The sequence below is a fragment of the Saccoglossus kowalevskii genome, chromosome 19, assembly GCF_978046115.1.
Source record: "Saccoglossus kowalevskii chromosome 19, keSacKowa6.1, whole genome shotgun sequence".
Classification (NCBI taxonomy): Eukaryota; Metazoa; Hemichordata; class Enteropneusta; family Harrimaniidae; genus Saccoglossus; species Saccoglossus kowalevskii.
The window spans coordinates 13,796,809-13,817,686 of record NC_140659.1 but is presented as its reverse complement, the minus strand read 5'-3'; the positions used below and the strand labels follow the sequence as shown (position 1 = coordinate 13,817,686).

At 35.3% G+C, this 20,878-nt stretch overlaps 1 protein-coding gene across 1 annotated transcript; it reads left to right on the top strand.

Annotated features, from left to right (window-relative positions):
- The first annotated feature begins 1,110 nt into the window (after positions 1 to 1,110).
- On the top strand, positions 1,111 to 19,674 carry LOC100329042 (neuropeptide receptor 5). Its single transcript, XM_002730878.4, has 4 exons — positions 1,111 to 1,259; positions 11,915 to 12,316; positions 12,724 to 12,939; positions 18,753 to 19,674. The coding sequence occupies exons 1-4, from the start codon at positions 1,161 to 1,163 to the stop codon at positions 18,903 to 18,905; spliced, it is 870 nt and encodes a 289-aa protein (XP_002730924.4). The 5' UTR covers positions 1,111 to 1,160; the 3' UTR covers positions 18,906 to 19,674.
- Positions 19,675 to 20,878: the final 1,204 nt, after the last annotated feature.

The following is a 20,878-nucleotide window of genomic DNA, read 5'->3' as shown; positions in this document are numbered from 1 at the left end:
GTAATCTCCAGTTCCGATATGTTGTCATCAATGGTGGAAACTGCATGAAACCTAGCATCACAGCATGAATTCATGTTAGTCGTATACTGAGATTTGACAACTGCGCCACAATTACACAGAACCCACGGTGAATGATACGTTCAATTACATTGATTGCATTGTCAAAGTTCACATCACAGAAATTCGAATCATGAGAATCTACACCAGTAAGCATTTACATAATAAATTTTCGTCATTGCTCTAAGGTTTCATGTCGGGGCAACTATACCTTACACAGGTCACTGATAATTCGCAATTCACGGTATTGGCATGTAATTTGTTGGAGAACATGAGTAATTTATACTGTGTATAAACTACTGAGATTCCGCGGGGGATTTGTGTCAAGTACAAGTAAGTCCCGAAGGAATTCAATTGCTACAAGGTGTTACAATGTAATACAGTTGGAAAGTGTTACAATAATTACAAAGGGAGTACCATGCAATAAACATGAACTGAACAAAAAGTATAGCGTGGTGTTTAAAGTATAGCATGAAGTTAATTGTTTTTGTATGAGTCATATATAATTCTTTATATATGCATTATGTAACAGATTATGTATTTGTAATTTAACTTAATTGTGAATACACTGATGTTTACGTGTATTACGTCCATACCGATTCTGAAAATAAATTATTCTGATCAAGTGGAATGCACATACTTCATTACCATGTGTGATTTCATTTAATGAATCCAAAACAAATCACAAAGTTCATTTATTATTAAGAGAATGTAATGACACTTTATGAATGGAAATATGTTGTTCTCTGATAACAAAAAAACACTGCACTGACGTATCACTATCATCACGTGACGTGTTTCGAGTATAAATTCATATCAGATACACTGTGTAACGGCTAGTGTTTCGTACGCCTCTGACCATGTATGTCGATAACAGCACAAAGAACGATTCCCTTCCGATGCCAAATGAAACTGCATGGTATTATGATATACCATTGGAATTGCCGATGAGTCAACAGATTATACTCGTTTTGGCGTTTACGTTGAACATGGTCCTTTCTATTGTGGGAAATAGTGCAGTAGTATGCGTGTTGATGAGTGGTCACAGTAATCGCACTGAGCTAACGTCGTATCTCATTAACTTGGCTATTGCTGACTTGACGATGGCTGTTTTCTGTATGCCGTTCACTTTCCCGACTATCATGCTCGGGCACTGGATATTTGGAGCTGCAATGTGTCATATTGTAATCTTTCTTCAACATGTGAGTCTTGAATATTACTATATAATACAATATTCGTGTTACTGTAAAAATTTTCATAATTGAAATAGCCATGCGTGTATGTTTGTTACATATGCGGTGTTTATGAGCTATGTTTCTTGCTTCGCGTGTTGTGCTAGAGCGCACCATAACTACTACACATCATTCGAAAGCATGTTACATGGACATGAAGAGCAAATTAATTGTAAAAGTTATTTTTGTTATAATTGCAAATAACTGCGAATGTAATCGTTAGAAAAATTCCCCTAGCTTCGAACAAGTTTCCGAAATTGATATCTTTTCTCGAAGTTCTCATAGAAGTTCACGCTAATGATGTAGATTCAATTCCCACGTTACAATACAATAGTCAATATCTACTGATGTTGATCTCAGTCCCGCGATCGTTTACTTAAACCAATAAGTTAATTGATCCACTCTTGCGATGGAGCAAATATACTCCATTCTGTGCATGTACTATATAGCGTTACACACAACACTGATCAATCGATATTTGTTACTTTTAACTGGGAAATCACTTGACCGACCTATAAGATAAAGAATGATGATAATTCTTGTCTAGTAACATTCATGTATTTATGATTAGTTTATTTTTTACCGATATTCGAGCTTATTTTATACTGTCTCAACAAATATTAGTGGTTATGCTTAAAATCTACACATTTCAATGAATAATAGGCCTCGTCTGAAAAAAAAGTTTTTATTAATAACGTTTTCCGTTTAAAGTAAAAAATGTTAGTAATGAAAACTGTTCCGGAGATTGGGTGGCAAAATGTGGTTAAAACAAGGTGATTAAAGCAAAGATACTGGTAGTCTTTTCTTTAATGTAACGTCCCGGATGGGATTTAGAATGTTCGACCTGAAAGACTTTGTTTCTATATTCCAAAACAATTGACATCACACACGAGTCAGAGAATAGTATCCCCATATTCGTATTGAATCGTTTTGCCAGTTGTGCCACACACTGTCATCACTTGGTTTAGAGAATTATACATGTACATGATTAAAAAACGCGACTGTTTCAATACATGGTCAAATTATCCACGGCAAGCAGATCGTAATGCGAAATCTCAATTCTTTTTTTCAACACAAAACTCACACATTCTGCTTCGTATTACACAATGTAATATCACTATGAATGGTACATGTACCGTAGTTGAACTTTGTTGGTATCAATATATTTAGTTGGTTGTACATAATTTTGGCAGCAGCTGTTTTTTTTCAGTTTATACTACTCGAACATTGTAAATATTATTTGAAATGTATTTTAATCATCAAAAAACACTCCATAGCTTTAAGTAATATGCGTATATCATATAGTATGTGAACCCTCAGACGGACTTGCAACGAGAGCCGCGAAAAAAAATGTCATAATACTGATCTGACTGGTTTAGATAACATGCGTACCTACAACTACTACAGTTATCAACGGACAATAAGGTCTTTAGAGCCATTTAGTAATCAGTTCTCGGCATAATCAATGCCAGCTCACAAACAAATTTGACATTTCCAACTCTTGTTTATTTAAATACAATCTGTGACTCATTGTATGCTGTCTACTAGTGTATGTATACAATCTGTGACTCATTGTATGCTGTCTACTAGTGTATGTATACTGGCGCAAATGGCCATGAATGTAAAACTATAGCCAATTAGGTTACGTTATTTACCCTACTACAAAACTAGGCTGTAACCCATGTAAATAAAATTAATTACGTTTTTCGATGGACAATTTTCAAACAAAAATATGCTTACGCGAACATAAACTAGTAAGATTTGAACCAATATAATACATCGTGATTTGAAAAGGTGTTATTGCAATACAACTTCGAAATGAAGTTGCAAATATGTTTTTTGTGATTCAATGCTCAGATAATAAATATTTATTCGTGGATTGTCAAACAAGAACATGTCTACGCATTATGAACGGCGGTACATAAAATAGTACCTTGTGAACATAATTACATGAACTGCCAAGAAAGGAGTGTGATATGGTGGTTGTGGACATGATGTCTGTCCCCCTATACTCCCTAGTGTTATGTTTAACATAATCTATTAATTAGGTTGAAATTTTTTTTGTCCAGTCCCATTAATGTTTTGTCTATAATGTTTATTTGTGCGTGCATTGCAATATATACATAAAGACATACATAGAAGATAAGCGGACAAATGAAACTATATAACTGAGTACGAATTTAGAAAAGTGTTTACCTTTGAGACTGCAATCGAGATATCGTTTCAATTATCGATTCTTATCAAAAAGGTCACAGAGGTCAGTATATGCGGGGATCGCACCTAAATCTCCGTCGTGATAATATCCATGGCAACGTTTTACTTAATCAGTTCATGTCTCTGTCACATCAGTTCAATGATTAAGTGTATTTTTAGAGAACTAGCGTACGATACGATTATAATTATGTCTTTAAGTTTAGATTTCTCAATAAATCATTGATTTGTTTGAAGAAAAGCACTAAGACAGGCTACAACAATATATGTAGCCGAATGGTTTTGAAGAGTCGAAACATTTCGTATACACATGCAGCAAGCACATTTGCACTGCTAGTTAAACATATTACTCTTACTATTAAATGACAATTTTTTTCCAATTTTTGTTGATGCTTGTAGATATTTCGTTTTTAAACAAGTTGTATGTCACGTAATCGATAATATGAAAATTTGCTGTTTACACTCGAAATCAATTTAAGTTTATTTGTACTCAAACTGTTTTCCAATATTTGTGTATGTGGAAGGATATGTAATGTGACATTGATACATTCTATCAAAGCATATAATAAGCATTCTGTGATACTTAAAATCTGTGTCAGAGTGATGTCATAACCTGTGCTTGTAGAGAGTATTGTCTAAGCTGGTGATATGATTAGAGCCTTAAGTTAAGAATTGTATAGCAATATCAAGATATACAGTAAAAACCAACACTAGGCTGCCTTCACTATCAGTTTCATCATGCATTCAGTATATGCAATGCACCAGCCAGACTTTGACCAATATCTTTACAATTTCAAGGATGTGTCTAACTTAATTGATTGAGTGTGAAGTGGTAGTAATATACCCGACCGGACATCTTTAGACACAAATCTTACATGGAAATTTACCAAGTTCAAGTACACGGGACAAATGACTAACAACGATTGACAAACAATTTACAAGAACGAAAACAAAACAACTTACTAGTACACTACACTACACTACACTACACTACACTACATTACACTACACTACACAATTATTTATAAGTTCAAAAACACAAAACATATGATTGACATTATTTTTCATTTGACATTAATCACGAAAAAACTCGTCAAGTACCACGGTAACACTACATAAGACAAAATTATATGGACTTCATATAGCATATGACACAGGCCATATATCTTTATAAGTCATAATAAAATGGTTAAAACATCAGATTTGCAACAGGCAAGTGATCATTGATGCTATCTGAGTAACAGTATTGTATTTAACCACAAGCTCAATTTATCTGCCAATTTTTTTTTTAATTGATAAGGTATAGATGCAGGTTAAACAAATGTTTTTTTAAAATATAAGGAACCGAGTCACGAGCATTTGAATAAAAGTCCTGGACATTTGTTTACACTGTTCTTTTATTAACAGTTCACTGTTGGCGGTATATGCAAATTAGTTGCTGGCCTCAGTACGTAGGTTGGTGTGTGACTTGACCTGTTCTGACTCCCTGGTTTCTTACCACATGCGTAAGCAACTAGGCAAACTAAAAGCTACAGACAGGGCGTAGACGCTCCCAGCAAGCAACGCGGAGTGAAAAAAGCAAAACAAAACATACAGTTGCCATTGCCCTGACAACTTCTAGCCTGGCAGCTTTCAGTGACATACATACACTACGATCACCATAACATGGCCAGCTTGCGATGCAATGGGCATGTATCGGTATTTGGTTTTTAAAATCTCGGAAATATTATTCGATCTCATCTTGATTACCTCAACGGAAACCTCTTTGTCATCCAGCATGCATCGGTCGCGATGTCACAAAGTAAAACTGCGAATAGCCGTTGTGCAGCAAAATATTATTAAAATATTATGCAAAACACATTACTACACAAACCCTCAATAACAGATCGTCTGAATAACTTCGCTCGGCTTCTTCCCTGGGTGTCGCAAAAATCAGCGCGTCATGCAGTGTGTTTTTTGTTAATGTTTTTAAGAAAGGTGAAATGGGACTCAGCTTCATACACTGTGACAAGCTACCCGCGTCGAAAGAAATGTGTCTATAGCTGTATGACTCATCGGCTTTTCGTTATCCATTATGCACCTCCCCTCAGTAGCGTTCATATAACCACGACATGAAAATGTTTTGCCCGTTTCCCTGAAATTGTGAATACTTTATTTATTTATTTTTATTTATGTATTTACTTACTTACGTGACGATTGAATGTCATGATGCGAGAACCATTTTTTTGATGATGAGCGTCACTTGGTTGTTATCTCCATTCATGTTTTCTGGTTTGTCAGTGAGATTGAAATTTGATTAGTTCCCACTCGTTTTGTCAGGTCTAAAAATATTCACACTATTTTGGACGTCTTTACGAGCAAAAGAGAGCCCGAGGTGAGAAATACTGATTGGGATGGAATACAATGAATTTGTAATATGCAAAAAAAAAAGAAACACGCAATCTCATTGCCTAGACGTCCATTTGTTAATAAACAACCGACGAACATGTTGTGAATGTTTCACATGAAATAAATAACAATTGCGTGACCTATTTATATTTTAACGCCCTAAGCCATAAAAAACACAAGTGGCGATAATGGATAATTTGCATAACCACTCAATCAGAAAAAAATGCAGATGTTTATACTTAAAATGGCTGATTTTCAAACCGTAAAGTACATAATATGGCGATTTTCAAAATAGTGTCTAGCTACGACTGGCAGAGTAACAATAAGCAAAACAAAATTTCATTCCGATTTCCCACAAATTTCATAGTTCAAAATGACAATGTCTTTCTTAAACAGGCCCGTAGTTTGGGGGGGTCGGGGGGTTCGGTCGAATCCCCTAAATTTTGGAGTGAATAGATTTATGATCGTAGATTAGAACATAATAAAACAAACAGTATTAATTAAAATAATTATCATTGTTTAAATCACTTGCCTCCATGAGGTAACTATCAGAGTAATGTAATGAGTAATGCATAGTAATGAGCATTTAGGTGGCAACGAGCTTTAAATGTCAATCGTGAAGTTATGCCGTCTCAGCTCAACAGCAGCCAACCAAAACAGGTTGTTATAAATAGGCAAGCTTTTATTCGGTTTTTCCGCGATGGTGTAATGAAGATCGCGTTCAAGCACCTGATGTTAAATATTAAAACAACATTGAAACAATAATGTAATGGTAGTCACTCTCTGAATGATGTGGTGGTCCTGAATAGGGCAGTTTGTCTTGTGCTAATGTTCGCTCAGTTAGTAAAGTGTGGCGATCGAACGGGATTGACACGACAACACCACACTGTACTTTCCTAGTTTGGTTCATTAGTTTTGTATTCTTCAAGTAATGATGGCATATATACTGTTTTGTTCCAAGTGTATCAGCCAAATGTAGTTAACTTATTGTATTAGTACGTGTAGCCTCTGTTATTGGACAATAGTGTACAGCTACGTGTTGAACATATCATTAAAAAAATACCGAAGATTTATCATCACGAGTTGTATAGGTCGAAGAGCTTCTTGCAGCCAACAATTTACCCCCACAGTGTTGCTTCAGCACTGAAACTATGCGATGAATCATAAATTGCAAACATAAATTTTTTACACGTTTTTTTTTGATGTCTCATAAAATTTACTATATTTTTAGTGGGTTCATAAAAGGAGTTGTAGTCATTGAAGTCTATTGAGACCGCTTCTAAACTGCCACTATATGCATATTATTTTACCACCCTCTAAAAACAGATTTACAGTGAACCAAATATATTTACATACTGTAAGAAACTTGGTAGTATGCCATTAGTTAGTGCATTTAATTTGTTTGATGCAATCATTGTGCCAACTATTTCTTATGGTAGCGATATGGGGGTACGTAAATTCGGAAATCGAGAGGATACAGATAACATTTTGCAGATATCTACCCGGTACCTCGCATTAATTGTTGTACAAACAATGTAGCGATGTTAGACGAATGTGGAAGGCTGCCATTGTGCTGTGGTTGTTTCAAGCGTTGTATCTCATATTGGTTAAAATTACTGAAACCCCAAAACATGTTATATCATGCTTAAACGATTATACAAGACCGGCAGACCTGCTTGGGAAACCCACATAAAAATCTCTTGTTCAAATATGGTTTCAGCATTGTTTGGTTTGAAAATCAAGTTGGAGATACTGCAAATTTGTTAGGAATATTCACTCAAAAAATAAAAAAAATAGTGGCATGTCTCAATTTCACAATCATCCAGGCTGTGTACTTTTAAAAAAATCAAAGTAGTATTATAACCTGGGAGATTTATTGGCAAGCAATTATAGACTAAAATATATACTGACGAGTTTTCGCTGTTTTGGCCATAAACATAATGTTGAATTAGGCAGACACACAAAAATACATTTAGATCAATATTTTTTTAGTTTTTGCAGTGATACGTTCGAATTTAGCATCGTAGAAAATGAAATTTACTTTGTTTTTATATGTCCATTTTATCATGATCTAAGGGCTGATCTTTTGTCAATAACCCTATGCAATTATGCAAATACTGACAGGCTTACTTCGTCGCTACACAAACTGTCACACCATATATCAAATAGCTCTATATTTTTAAAAGTTTTCAAGCGACGAGATGAATATGAATTCAGCGTAACTTAGTACCATGTATTTACATGGATGTTGTATTGTGTTTAAAACGTGTTATGCACTTTTCTACCCATTACATTTTGTAAGATAGGCTGAGGCCCTGTACAGAAATAAAATTACATAATACAAAATTGACTAATACTAAAATGAATAATTGTAGACAGATTTCGACATGAAATCGTGTCACTTTTATGTGGCGTTAACATCTGCGAAGAGCGAAAAAACTCGTAAGTAGCCTTCTACCTTAAAATACTTAGACAATAATGCTAACATAAGTACAGTCTTTTTTTTTACAACATTTTGCCGTAGTGGATCAATGGTGTGGATGTGTTTGAGGTATGGCTCAGGACACCTTCTCTAAAATGGTAAAATAGTTCAAAGATGTTATGTGAAATGTCTTACCAATAAAATTTAATTTAAAACCGATAATATAAAAATGTCTGTAACAGAGCTCAAAAACACTTTTTGAATATTATAAAATTCACACATTTCACATCAAATGTATAATTGTTGTTTTCGAACCCCCTATTCAAAAGTGCTGGCTACGGGCCTGTTAAACGTATTCAACTTGTGAGGCCCAACACAACTGTTTTCTGGTTTATAACTAATATTAACATATCTGCAGTATATGTAATCAATATTATACTATTTTTGTCAGCATATTGAATTTAAGTCTATGACTTCATAATTTCCTTGACAAAAATAGAAGCGTCGTTGTGAACCTCAAGGGTGTACTAACAAAACATATTATGTACTCGCTATATGTCTTCGGTATCGTAAAAAGCCAAGTTTTCTGAACCACACAAAAGTATTGATATTATCTTCAAATCAAATATTTGAAAATAATATGTCGTACTTTCTGTACATAGAAACGTAGTTGCTTTATATGTATTCAATCACTTGTACATGAAGCCACTGTCCAAAGTACTTAATGAAGTATTATATATATAGTTATACATTTGGCGCCAAAACAATTGAATTTACCACTCCGTTAAAGTATTCGTTTCCAATATTATCTACAAGTTTTCAAACGACTTTGACGCTTTCAAAATTATTAATGTCAAAAGTTTTATCGGACACAAGCGATATAGAGCTTAACAAATATTTGTCGATATGCTCGTATTATTTGCTTCGTGTATATTTTATGGTAATCTCGTGATAATTTTAATCTATTCGACGATACAGACTGGCAGGACAACTTTTGTCGACGTATATTTTGATAACGATGAATTGCGATTTACTGATATTCTTCGTTGTGAGTTTATTAAGATAATTAATGTTAACAAATAATTTCATATTTTAGTTGATGTTTTTTAACTTTGTGATAAATGTATTCACTGAGTATACGTTTACAAATACAATTGATTTGACACGTTTAATAAAAAGCAAGTTTAATACAATGAACGCTTATTCCGTAAACTGTTGTTTTTGTAAAATATTATATCTTCGGAAGAAAATTGTCATCGTTATTATATGTGTAAAATGGCGTATATGCGGTCTCTATAAATTGTTACATGTTAATTACGTGTTAAGTCTCACGGCGTTTGAAACATATTCTATAATGTTAGGTATGCTAGTACATTGGACAGCATTTATCCGTTGCAAAGCCGAGGAAGAAGAAATTCGTTAGCTTATTACTCGAAAGTCATCAATAGTTCGAAAAAGCATGTACCATGAAAAAGTCAATTATCGATGAAGTTGGTTAGTAAGGTTTCCATAGGAGCAGTTACGTCATAGCAAGACTGTAGTTTCTTCATACGTCAATTTCCGTAACTGAGAATGTGTACAATGTAATTTCTGACATTATCTTATATTTGTTGTATCTCCATGTATAACATGTACAAACACATTACGTGGGATTATTGTGTTCTTTTTATAAACGACAGCGATCAAAATACAATAAACACACATAGACATCTGCACAATTGATGGTTTCTAGTTAATCTCCACTAGCGTTTAATTGGTAAATCTGACCTCAACTTAGAATGTTGCACTGCGAATTACAGCTTTCCCTCGATGCGCTGTTACCTAGACGACCGATTGATCTCTAGCATTTTGTATTCCGGTTGGGATTTCCGATCCAGTAATTAAATGTATAATCAGCATACGAGGTTATAACTACAGCGTCATATGCGTGCAATTAATGGTATTTAGGGTTTTACGTTTCTCCGTTTTATTTCAAGCAATAATCTGTCTAGCGCAATTACTAAGATTTGTTTCCTTAGCAATAAACTCCATATACTCCATACATCGATTATATAACTAGTTTAGGTGACAATTGCAGAAACTTGCTATTTCGACTTACAATTACGTTCAAATTACAATTTCACAATGTCGAAACAGAAAGTCTTTATCGTAATTTCTAGCAACATCTGTTAATGGTGATTGGTTGGTGATTTTCACTCATTGCATCCACCCTAGTGTTGAATCGTGCTTTCGGCAATGTTCTGTTATTTCATATTTAAAAAAACACTATGTAGCAGGTCTGCATTTGCATACTACTCATTATTGTAGTATATCGTCCTGATTGTGCACACTAATTACAGCCGTTTCAGTCTAATTCGTAAAGGCGTATAAGAGCATTTTGATGTCATTATAATACAGGAGCTCAAATTGTAGACAAATCATTACAAAATAACTGTTTAGTTTCCGAAGGGTATTCACGAGTTTATGTAAACGCGATCCACACTGGCGACTGTATATGATATTTGAGAATTTGTTATTCTGTGTTGCCTATGGCACGATAGTTCCAGCTGTATCATGTTAAACTGTCTAGAATGTCCTTTAAATGGCATAACATTGTGAATGGTTGCCGATAAATGATTCATCGTTTTAGCATATGTTGAGAAAAACTTACTGCGATCGATGAATATGTGAAGTTGGTACATGTTACGTCTGAAAAAGAATTAATTTGGAATTTACCATTAAAAGTGTGTCTATATTCAGATTACATTCTATATTCAGATTACAGATCATTTATGTAAAAATACATGTAAACAATTATCGGAATAATTTAGTATTCGTTTTACTAGCAGATTCAAAAGTCTGCGTTATTAATGATCACAATTGTGATCTGACATTATTCAGTTTTCAAAAAAATACTATTCTTTTAATCTTAATTTCATATATTAATTCTGCTCAAAAAATTGTTTAGAAACATTGATATCCGGTTTTGGTGTACTAAACAAGTATTGAATATACGGAAAAGTAAATCAAAAACTTTAGTTCATTCCATTTTGCAATTCTAGGTTATATTATCTTGAGTACAATCAATCCGTTTTGAACTATATAGGATATTTAATAATCCGATCACTGCAATATTTTGGACTGAAAAATGTAAGAGTAATTCTTAGTGCGTCCTTTGTTATAACTTAAGAATAATCGGAAGAAAAGCCCACCGCCAATTTTCGAGTACATATAGTACGAAAACTTCAAGTTGAAACACTAACCTAGCATTACTAGTTACAACATATTGAACATGATTCTGACACTTTTTTACCTTGTGAATTAATGTGTTGATCAAAAGATGCATGTCTGTATATATTGTTCTAATGTATTATGTATATGAACAATAAGTGTATATGTTTTTTTCAAATGCTAACTAAAAAACTTAATCTGATAGACCTTAAATGGCCGCCGAGATCTCGTTGAAAGTTGCCTCTCAAATAGTATTCAATTCTCTCGCATACACTGGTCATGGCGATTGTGGAAAGAACGGAATACTATATGCGGGAAAAACAACTTACTGGCTTTCTCGGCGGCCATTTTCGTTCAAGTATATTGATAGTTGCATTTTATATTATTTTCTTAGGTTTCAGTCGTGGTCAGTATTTGCACACTAATCGCTGTTGGAATCGATCGTTACATAGCTGTAATATATCCACTAAGATCCCGAGTAACCACTAACCCTACGAAGATTGTAATATTCGTAATTTGGATAATAGCTATCACCCTGTCTGTATTCCAAGTCATATTTGTGGAAGTTACCGATAACTACTACAACGGCGAAGTCGTATACTTCTGCAGTGAATGGTATCCTAGTGACAGATTTGCACATGTATGGGAAATCGTTTTTCAAGTGTTGACGTACTTCGTTCCACTCTGCATATTGATGTTTACATATACCAGAGTAGCGCTTCGTCTATGGGGCCATAGTATACCAGGAAACACTGATGCCAGCAGAGACGCAGACCATGCGAAAGCTAAGAGGAAGGTAACTACTATGTCACAATTGTTATCGTCTGTGTGCGTGTGCGCCAGAATACATCATTGGTGCACAGATTCGTAATTATATTTATATTAATTTTTTTAGTGAAAAATCATATGTATCAAACTTTGTATGGTTAACTCGATTAATTATATTTTTTAGGATTTAATAAGGAATTGATTTTTTTTTCTCGGAAAACATAATAATAAACTAAACTAAAGAAGATTTGTGCTCAAATCAATAATTATGCGACATTTTTGAAACAAAAAAATATTCATTTCTTGGACACCTGCTAAATAGAACGAATTCCAAAAAATACTTAAGAATTATAACTGAGACATTCTACTCATAATACATTCGTTTTTTAAATCAATACTATGTAAATACAAATATGTTAATTTTCATTCACTCAGATCATAAAGATGTTGGTAGTTATCGTTATGCTGTTTGCTATATGTTGGTTACCGAATCATATATTCAAATTGGTTGTAATCTACAATGTACAGCTCTATTATGAGATAGAAAGTCAGGACCGGATGAGAATAATCAACGCATGCGTACTATGGCTGGCGATGTCAAATAGTTTTGTCAATCCAATCATCTATGGCTTTTTGAGTGAGAATTTCCGTGTAAGTTTATTTTATCTTTGATATGTGAGAAAAAATATTGTTTATCCTACTTCATGTTGTGGTGTATGTATTTTTATACATTTTCTGTAGGTTGCATTTATCACCCAGGAAAAGACATCTGATTGTTGGTGAACTCAGTTCACACATTGTACATTGTAAGCACTCACTTCAAGGCATTTCTTTTTGACGTTATTTACCACTCCACTATTTGGTCCGCAACTTTAAAAGCTTTTTAAAACGCATTAATTTCACTGGAATTGCATATAACTGTCGTCTAAAACAGCAACATACTAGCGGCGTGTCATATCTTTCTCGCAACTACCCTCACAGGAATAAGTTCTGAACGTAAACCTAATCTGGGATTCAGCCTTCAGTCAGGTAAGATAGACACAACTTTGTGAAACATGTGTCAAACGTGTATCTCAGTGGTGTTAATATAGTCTTAGGCGATTCAAATGCTACAATAAAGAATCATGGTATGAATTTTGTTAGAACTGAATATGTTGTCAGCAGAACTCGTCTTCCCAACTGAGGGAAGTTGTTTTTAAACAACGGACAAATAATGTTGATAAAAAGAATTCACTCGAACCTATTAAGTACAAAAAATAAATAAATAAATAAATAAATAAATAAATAAATAAATAAATAAATAAATAAATAAATAAATAAATAAATAAATAAATAAATAAATAAATAAATAAATAAAACTGTGGCATTGCAGCTTAGATGCATTGTGTTTAGTATAAGGACCCGATTAAAATAAGTTGGACAAAGCAAGGAGCGGTTAGTTTTTTTGGTTTCTAACTGACATAGATAGTCTGCTGATCACATTGTTGTCGTTTATCTTCCAGAAAACTTTACAGAATGGAAGACGACAGTCCATACACGTATAGAATAGGAAAACTATGTTTATATTTGGGGCTTCTGAATTTGGTCGCATATGTTTTTTGTTATGTTCTTAGTTAAAATTGAAACCAGTGTTTCTGTACGACAGATGGATCTGTTTAGAGTAAGTACGATATTAATTGGAGCTCATTTTATACACTAACAATGATGATATGTTAAGGTGAATAATTCCCTGCCTAGTGTAAGCGACTGAAATGTGTTCATTGTCGGTTAGCTATATCGGTATCCAAATCTACACTTTAGTCTAACTCAATCTGTGAATGCACAACCAACATGAAATTATTTGAAGCCATGTACGATATAAAAACAACAACTTATGAATATTTATTTATAGTGTTACGTAAAGTGTGTTCTTCCCTCGGACAAATCTGTGTATACGTTTGATCAAGAGTTGTAATGTCCTCTATATTTCGAAAAACATATATTGGTAAGCTATCAGTGAATTTATGAGATAATGTACAAGTCAAAGAAAACAAGACAAACGACAATCCACAAGAACAAAACAACTGGCAGGCAAATCAGTGAGGGAAAAGAAACATGGTCACCATAGTACACTTGAAGTGATGTCAGGTGTTTCAAAAACAAAAATATATTATTCTGAATCATAATCCAATAGCTTCTGTAAGTGACCATATATAATCACGATTACCATTACATCTGCCAAAGCAACTTTTGAATGTTGATTCAATAGTGAACAAAAGAAGTCGACGTATTCCTATGTACTACAGAGCAATTCATAGCGAATTAACCGTGGAAACTAATATCGATTCGCTACATCATACAAATAGGTGACACTAAGTAGAACTACTTTAAGCAGCATGACGCACGTAAAAGTGATATACAATACTTATGGTCGGCATCCGTAACCCTTAGACATGATCAATTTCACCGGAATTACGTCTCGGCAGTCATACTGTCTGATGATCTCAGCATGCAGCAATCAATTGACACAGCATCCCAATGTAATTAATTTTTTTTCGTTCGTTACATTTAGAGCGAGTTACTGAAGTAACGCGCTTATAAATGATACTTTTGAAGATACTGATTCATTTATAAAAGGTTAATTCAACAGAGGCAACGAGATGTTATGGGAGTATTGCTGCTACAGGCAATGTCGGCTTGTTTTCCACGTCTATGCATGAGTAAGGTTGGGTCGGTTTGAGACAAGATTACGAAGACGGAAAATCGTAGTATGTGTCAGGGGAATATCGTGCTCACATCATTATCGGCAGACACAGGAACGAAATTCCTTGACATATATGTGTTAATGTGATCTATTCTAATAATATTAAATTACTTCGAGACAACAAGTAACCTGGGTTATTCGATTAGGCCTGAATTATTTAAAATTTGCTGTTCAATGCTGTTGTATTTAGGGGGTACAAAACTCGGGATTTCTCGCTCTCAGCGGATGTTTGACGGCCATTTTCGATTATGACCTATTCAACCTTTGTGTCGATACGTGTATATAGTACGTCGAGAATGTTCGTACTGTGGTATGTTCGTACTGTGATATGTTTGTACTGTGGTATGTTCGTATTGTGGTATGTTCGTACTGTGATATGTTTGTACTGTGGTAAGTTCGTACTGGATACATAGAGTTTGCCTTGATATATTGTTAAACATGTCATATTCCATATCATTGTCATATTCTTCAAAGGGTTACTGTCTTGTATAGAGATTCAGTGCATCGAGTAATAATGTGAAAAGCTTAATTTATTTAATTATATACGAGGGGCGTTCAATAAGTAATGCCCCTGACCCATTTTCCAAAGCAGGAAATTGATGAAACTTGGCACAGTTATTAGTTTTTCTCTACATAGGAACCACTTAGAGTTATGCATTTCTTCCATCGTTTGATGCAGCTCTGGACACCGTTTTTGTAGAAAGACCCAGGTTGGTCCTCCAACCACGTCATAATTTCGGAAATCAAGGCTGTATCATCTGGGAAACGCTTTACTCTCAAAAACAACTTCATGGCTTGGAAGAGATGAAAATCAGAGGGTGTAAGGTCAGGAGAGTAAGGGCAATGGAGGAAGATTTCATAGCCACACGCCCGTGCTTCTGATCTGGTGACATGCGAGTTGTGGACTGGAGCGTTGTCCTGCAGGAAGATGATACCTTTGCCGATCTTGCCCTGCCTTGATTTTGATAGCTTCTCTTAATTTCATCAAAAGTGAAGGGTAATAGGCTCCTGTAATTGTGGTATCCTTTGCCAGGAAATCTGTCATCACTATTCCGTCCTCGTCCCAGAAGACTGTGAGCCAGAGGAGGGTCTGGCTTGTCTGAGGAGGGCTGCACCATTGCCTTCCTAGGAGGTCCAAGTGCTTCCACTGCATTGTCTTGGCTTTGGTCTCTTGATCATAGTGATGGACCCAAGTTTCATCCTGTCTAATCAGTCTTTTGAAAAAAATTGACCCATCTTCTTGGCACATCTCAAAATTCATCCTTGAGCACTCGACGCGTTCTTGGTTCTGGAAAGGTGTGAGCAACCTGGGAATCCATCTGGCAAACACCTTATGCATATGCAAATGGTCATGAATGATAGTTTCTACAGACCCTGTACTAATCTTGACCTCTTGGGCTATTTGGCAAAGAGTAATCTTCAAAAATGGCTGACTCAACTTGATGGACAGATACCTCATCAATTGCAGAAGGACAATCAGGTCTGGGAGCTGTTTCCACAGACTTCCGGCCATGTTTGAATTCCCGATGCCAGCGTTGTACAAGGTCATATGATGGGCCATCATCACCATAAGTTTCTTTCATTTCATCAAAAGTCTCCTTTGATGTGCGTCCTTTCAAATACAAAAACCGGATCACTGTGCGACACTCAACTGGCTCCATTTCACACCTGACACAGTTCAAACACCTGTAAATCAAAAACCACAATTAGTTCAGCGCTGTTTTTTGCAACATAACCCATAGAGATGTAAATCATTAAACATGCAAAATTTCATCTAGATCAGACAACGGGAAGTGGGTCAGAGGCATTACTTATTAAACGCCCCTCGTAAATATAGTGAAATTGGTAATTATATTTGATTCCAATTTATATGCAAAACATTTGAACAGCAATATTATGAGTTTGTCATCATAATTGTAGTACCGACAGTTCTGCTTGTTCAATTACCATATTATTAGCATACACTATGCTGTGACATCCGGTTTATAATACTTACTAAGTGTAAAAGGGCATTTATTTATTATTTCCCTATTCACTCTGGAAAAAAGAACAATATAATTACAATGGTGTATATATCAGAACTGAAATACTAAATATTTTCTTTCATTTATATCAGTTGTACATTCAATTACATATTTGAGCGTTCCATTAATAACTCAAATAACTACTGCCATCAATCAAACTCACAATTCGAAAATATATTCAAACTTCATTAACATATTGATGTGCCTGACGTAGATGACATTTTCATGTGCCATGTAATGATGTTCTGTGTAAAGGTGTGCCTGACGTAGATGACATTGGCATGTGCCATGTAATGATGTTCTGTGTAAAGGTGTGCCTGACGTAGATGACATTGGCATGTGCCATGTAATGATGTTCCGTGTAAAGGTGTGCCTGACGTAGATGACATTAGCATGTGCCATGTAATGATGTTCCGTGTAAAGGTGTGCCTGACGTAGATGACATTGGCATGTGCCATGTAATGATGTTCCGTGTAAAGGTGTGTCTGACGTAGATGACATTGGCATGTGCCATGTAATGATGTTCCGTGTAAAGGTGTGCCTAACGGAGATGACATTGGCATGTGCCATGTAATGATGTTCCGTGTAAAGGTGTGTCTGACGTAGATGACATTGGCATGTGCCATGTAATGATGTTCCGTGTAAAGGTGTGTCTGACGTAGATGACATTGGCATGTGCCATGTAATGATGTTCCGTGTAAAGGTGTGTCTGACGTAGATGACATTGGCATGTGCCATGTAATGATGTTCCGTGTAAAGGTGTGTCTGACGTAGATGACATTGGCATGTGCCATGTAATGATGTTCCGTGTAAAGGTGTATCTGACGTAGATGACATTGGCATGTGCCATGTAATGATGTTCCGTGTAAAGGTGTGTCTGACGTAGATGACATTGGCATGTGCCATGTAATGATGTTCCGTGTAAAGGTGTGTCTGACGTAGATGACATTGGCATGTGCCATGTAATGATGTTCCGTGTAAAGGTGTGTCTGACGTAGATGACATTGGCATGTGCCATGTAATGATGTTCCGTGTAAAGGTGTGCCTGACGTAGATGACATTGGCATGTGCCATGTAATGATGTTCCGTGTGAAGGTGTGTCTGACGTAGATGACATTGGCATGTGCCATGTAATGATGTTCTGTGTAAAGGTGTGCCTGACGTAGATGACATTGGCATGTGCCATGTAATGATGTTCCGTGTAAAGGTGTGCCTGACGTAGATGACATTGGCATGTGCCATGTAATGATGTTCCGTGTAAAGGTGTGCCTGACGTAGATGACATTGGCATGTGCCATGTAATGATGTTCCGTGTAAAGGTGTGCCTGACGTAGATGACATTGGCATGTGCCATGTAATGATGTTCCGTATAAAGGTGTGCCTGGTAATTCAACTTGTAAATACAGACTTCAAGTTCATTTCCGATTTACACCCTTATAACGCCTGAAGCTTTGAGATTTTTTCCTCTGTAGTTATTACTGAGAAATAATTACGGAGTTTATTATTTTTAAAATTTCATTTCAATGATTGATTGTAATCCCACGATGGTAATCTCTAAAAAAAAAAGCTTTAGGATGTGCAACGAGCATTTGTATAGTTGTAATTGAACATTTTAGGTGGGCGTCGAGTGATTCAATAAAGAAGTCTATTACGGTATTTCAATGTAAAGGTTTGAATAAAATTTCATTTCCTTTCAGGTCGATTTGAAAGCCTTCATTAGAAGATGCCTACCCGGACAACGTCATTTTTTGTCTATATCAAAGTCCACTACCACAGCAGCAACACAAATGAAACGGATGTCTTTCTCTCAATCACGCAGTCAGAAAAGTACAAACTCGCCGACAAACTAGACGTTTGTACTCAAGTGATAGTACAACTATACCACTCTTCATTGACTAGTCTGAGTACCATTAATGTTGATCTATGTATTAATTATCTATTATTGAACTCCTAGTATAAAGTATATGTATATGTACACGTTACCACATCTTTGTTGTCAGGGTAATTGTTGCCGCTATATTGGCGTAGTTTTTGTAATCTTGTTCTCAGCACAAATCCACTTTGTTAATAAATTACCAGACTATATCTAATGACATGTATTGATATCTTAGGAACGGTTATTCTGCAAAAGTATGAATTGTGTATTATTATGAGTACTGTAGTACGAGCGTAGCCTTTTCAATGGCACGCAATGTAGTTATTGTCCTTAAGAATCCAGTTCTCTTCTGTGGTAATACGAGCTTAACTCCTCTAATCTCACTTCGTATTACTGAATTCCTGCTAATTCTTGCGAATTCAGTAATATGCTGATTAGTTATTTCTATCGCCTGCAGTGTAGATGTTTTCCCTGTAAATTCGGTCCTGGTTCTTCCAATCACATCCAGTGTTGATATTGTCCTTATGAATTCGATGCTGTTATGTGGATATACAGGCGTTGATCCTTCAGTCCGAAGTGTATGTGTTATTTTTACTGTTATGTTGTAACATATATATACTATTTCTCATCAAGTAAATAATATCTTACAATTCTATCACAGTTTCTAAAATGTATTTCCAACAATCTATTTACTATATTACTATTGTTACTAGTGAAATAAATATTTCCCGTTTTGTTTTCAATTGTGTTTTTTTTTTCCAAATAATAAGTACCTTAAGTGTATGGATGGTCCAGTTAAAAAGAACAAAAATATGTATATAAACAAAATATCTATTTCAAACAATTTATAAGAGTCTCTTTTTTCCCGAACAACATATTACATACAAAACACTAATGACACGTCAGCTGTATCCCTGTGAAATAATTTGGTTATATAATGCTTTGATAGAGTTTGGGTAACATAGTGTATCTCTTTACACTGTGTGAATAGTCCGACCCTGCTATTCAGGCGGTACGAATGTGATTTTGTTGTTTGATTTTTTTATTTTAGATCATGAATAAGTTTTTCATCATGCAGATGTCCCAGTCTGCAGCCTTAGCTTTTTATCTCGCATCAGGTGTAGTCGGGTTTCATCCTATAACATATATGTACCTATAACAGATATGTACCTATAACAGATATGTACCTATAACAGATATATACCTATAACAGATATATACCTATAACAGATATGTACCTATGACAGATATGTACCTATAATAGATATGTTTCAGATGTTGGAAATTTGCCTTGTGTATTTCTTTATAGACGCCACTGTGGGAGCATGTTCACTACATGTCTACAGACCACTGAAGTAACCTTTTTGGTTAGTGAGTATGGTTCAATGGTTTGTGTGTCCACCTACAGCTATGTGCTGGACTTCAGAGATCGTGTTGCATGTTGTTATCTGAATGTTCGTTTACCTGTAATTGTATACATATTTCGCGGAATTGATTTTTCTAATGATGTGTTCCCTAAGTAGTCTGTTGGGTCTCCTACGTAGTCACCCGGTCATTGGAGTAACAGTCCCTTGTGACTAATTTCCACAAAATACGATCACGTTGTATCATCTGATTTCTGAGGGAATTTGTATTATTTTAACACAGTATGTGCAATTCCCTTCAATATCCAATTGCATGGATTTCAGCTAAATCTGTTGGTTTAGCCAGTTCCATTAGTGATTTCTTTTTTGCAGAGCCTGTCCTCACTAGTAATGATTTGCTCGTCCTTCAACTGTCCTTCACTGTTACAGGTATGCTTTACTGATATACGTGTAATGTGAGATTTTTAATGGAGGGGCGCGATCTGCTCATCAACCTTGTGCCAAAGTCGCGACCTTGCTAGAGGGTTCCGCGGCATGCTCCCCTTATTTTTTTTAAATCTAAACGCCATTTCCTGCATTTTCG

Coding starts and splice junctions, on each gene's coding strand:
- LOC100329042 (XM_002730878.4), top strand. CDS start 1,161: ATGGCTGTTTTCTGTATGCCGTTCACTTTCCCGACTATCATGCTCGGG. Junction 1,260..11,914: donor TTGTAATCTTTCTTCAACAT/GTGAGTCTTGAA, acceptor TTATTTTCTTAG/GTTTCAGTCGTGGTCAGTAT. Junction 12,317..12,723: donor ATGCGAAAGCTAAGAGGAAG/GTAACTACTATG, acceptor TCATTCACTCAG/ATCATAAAGATGTTGGTAGT.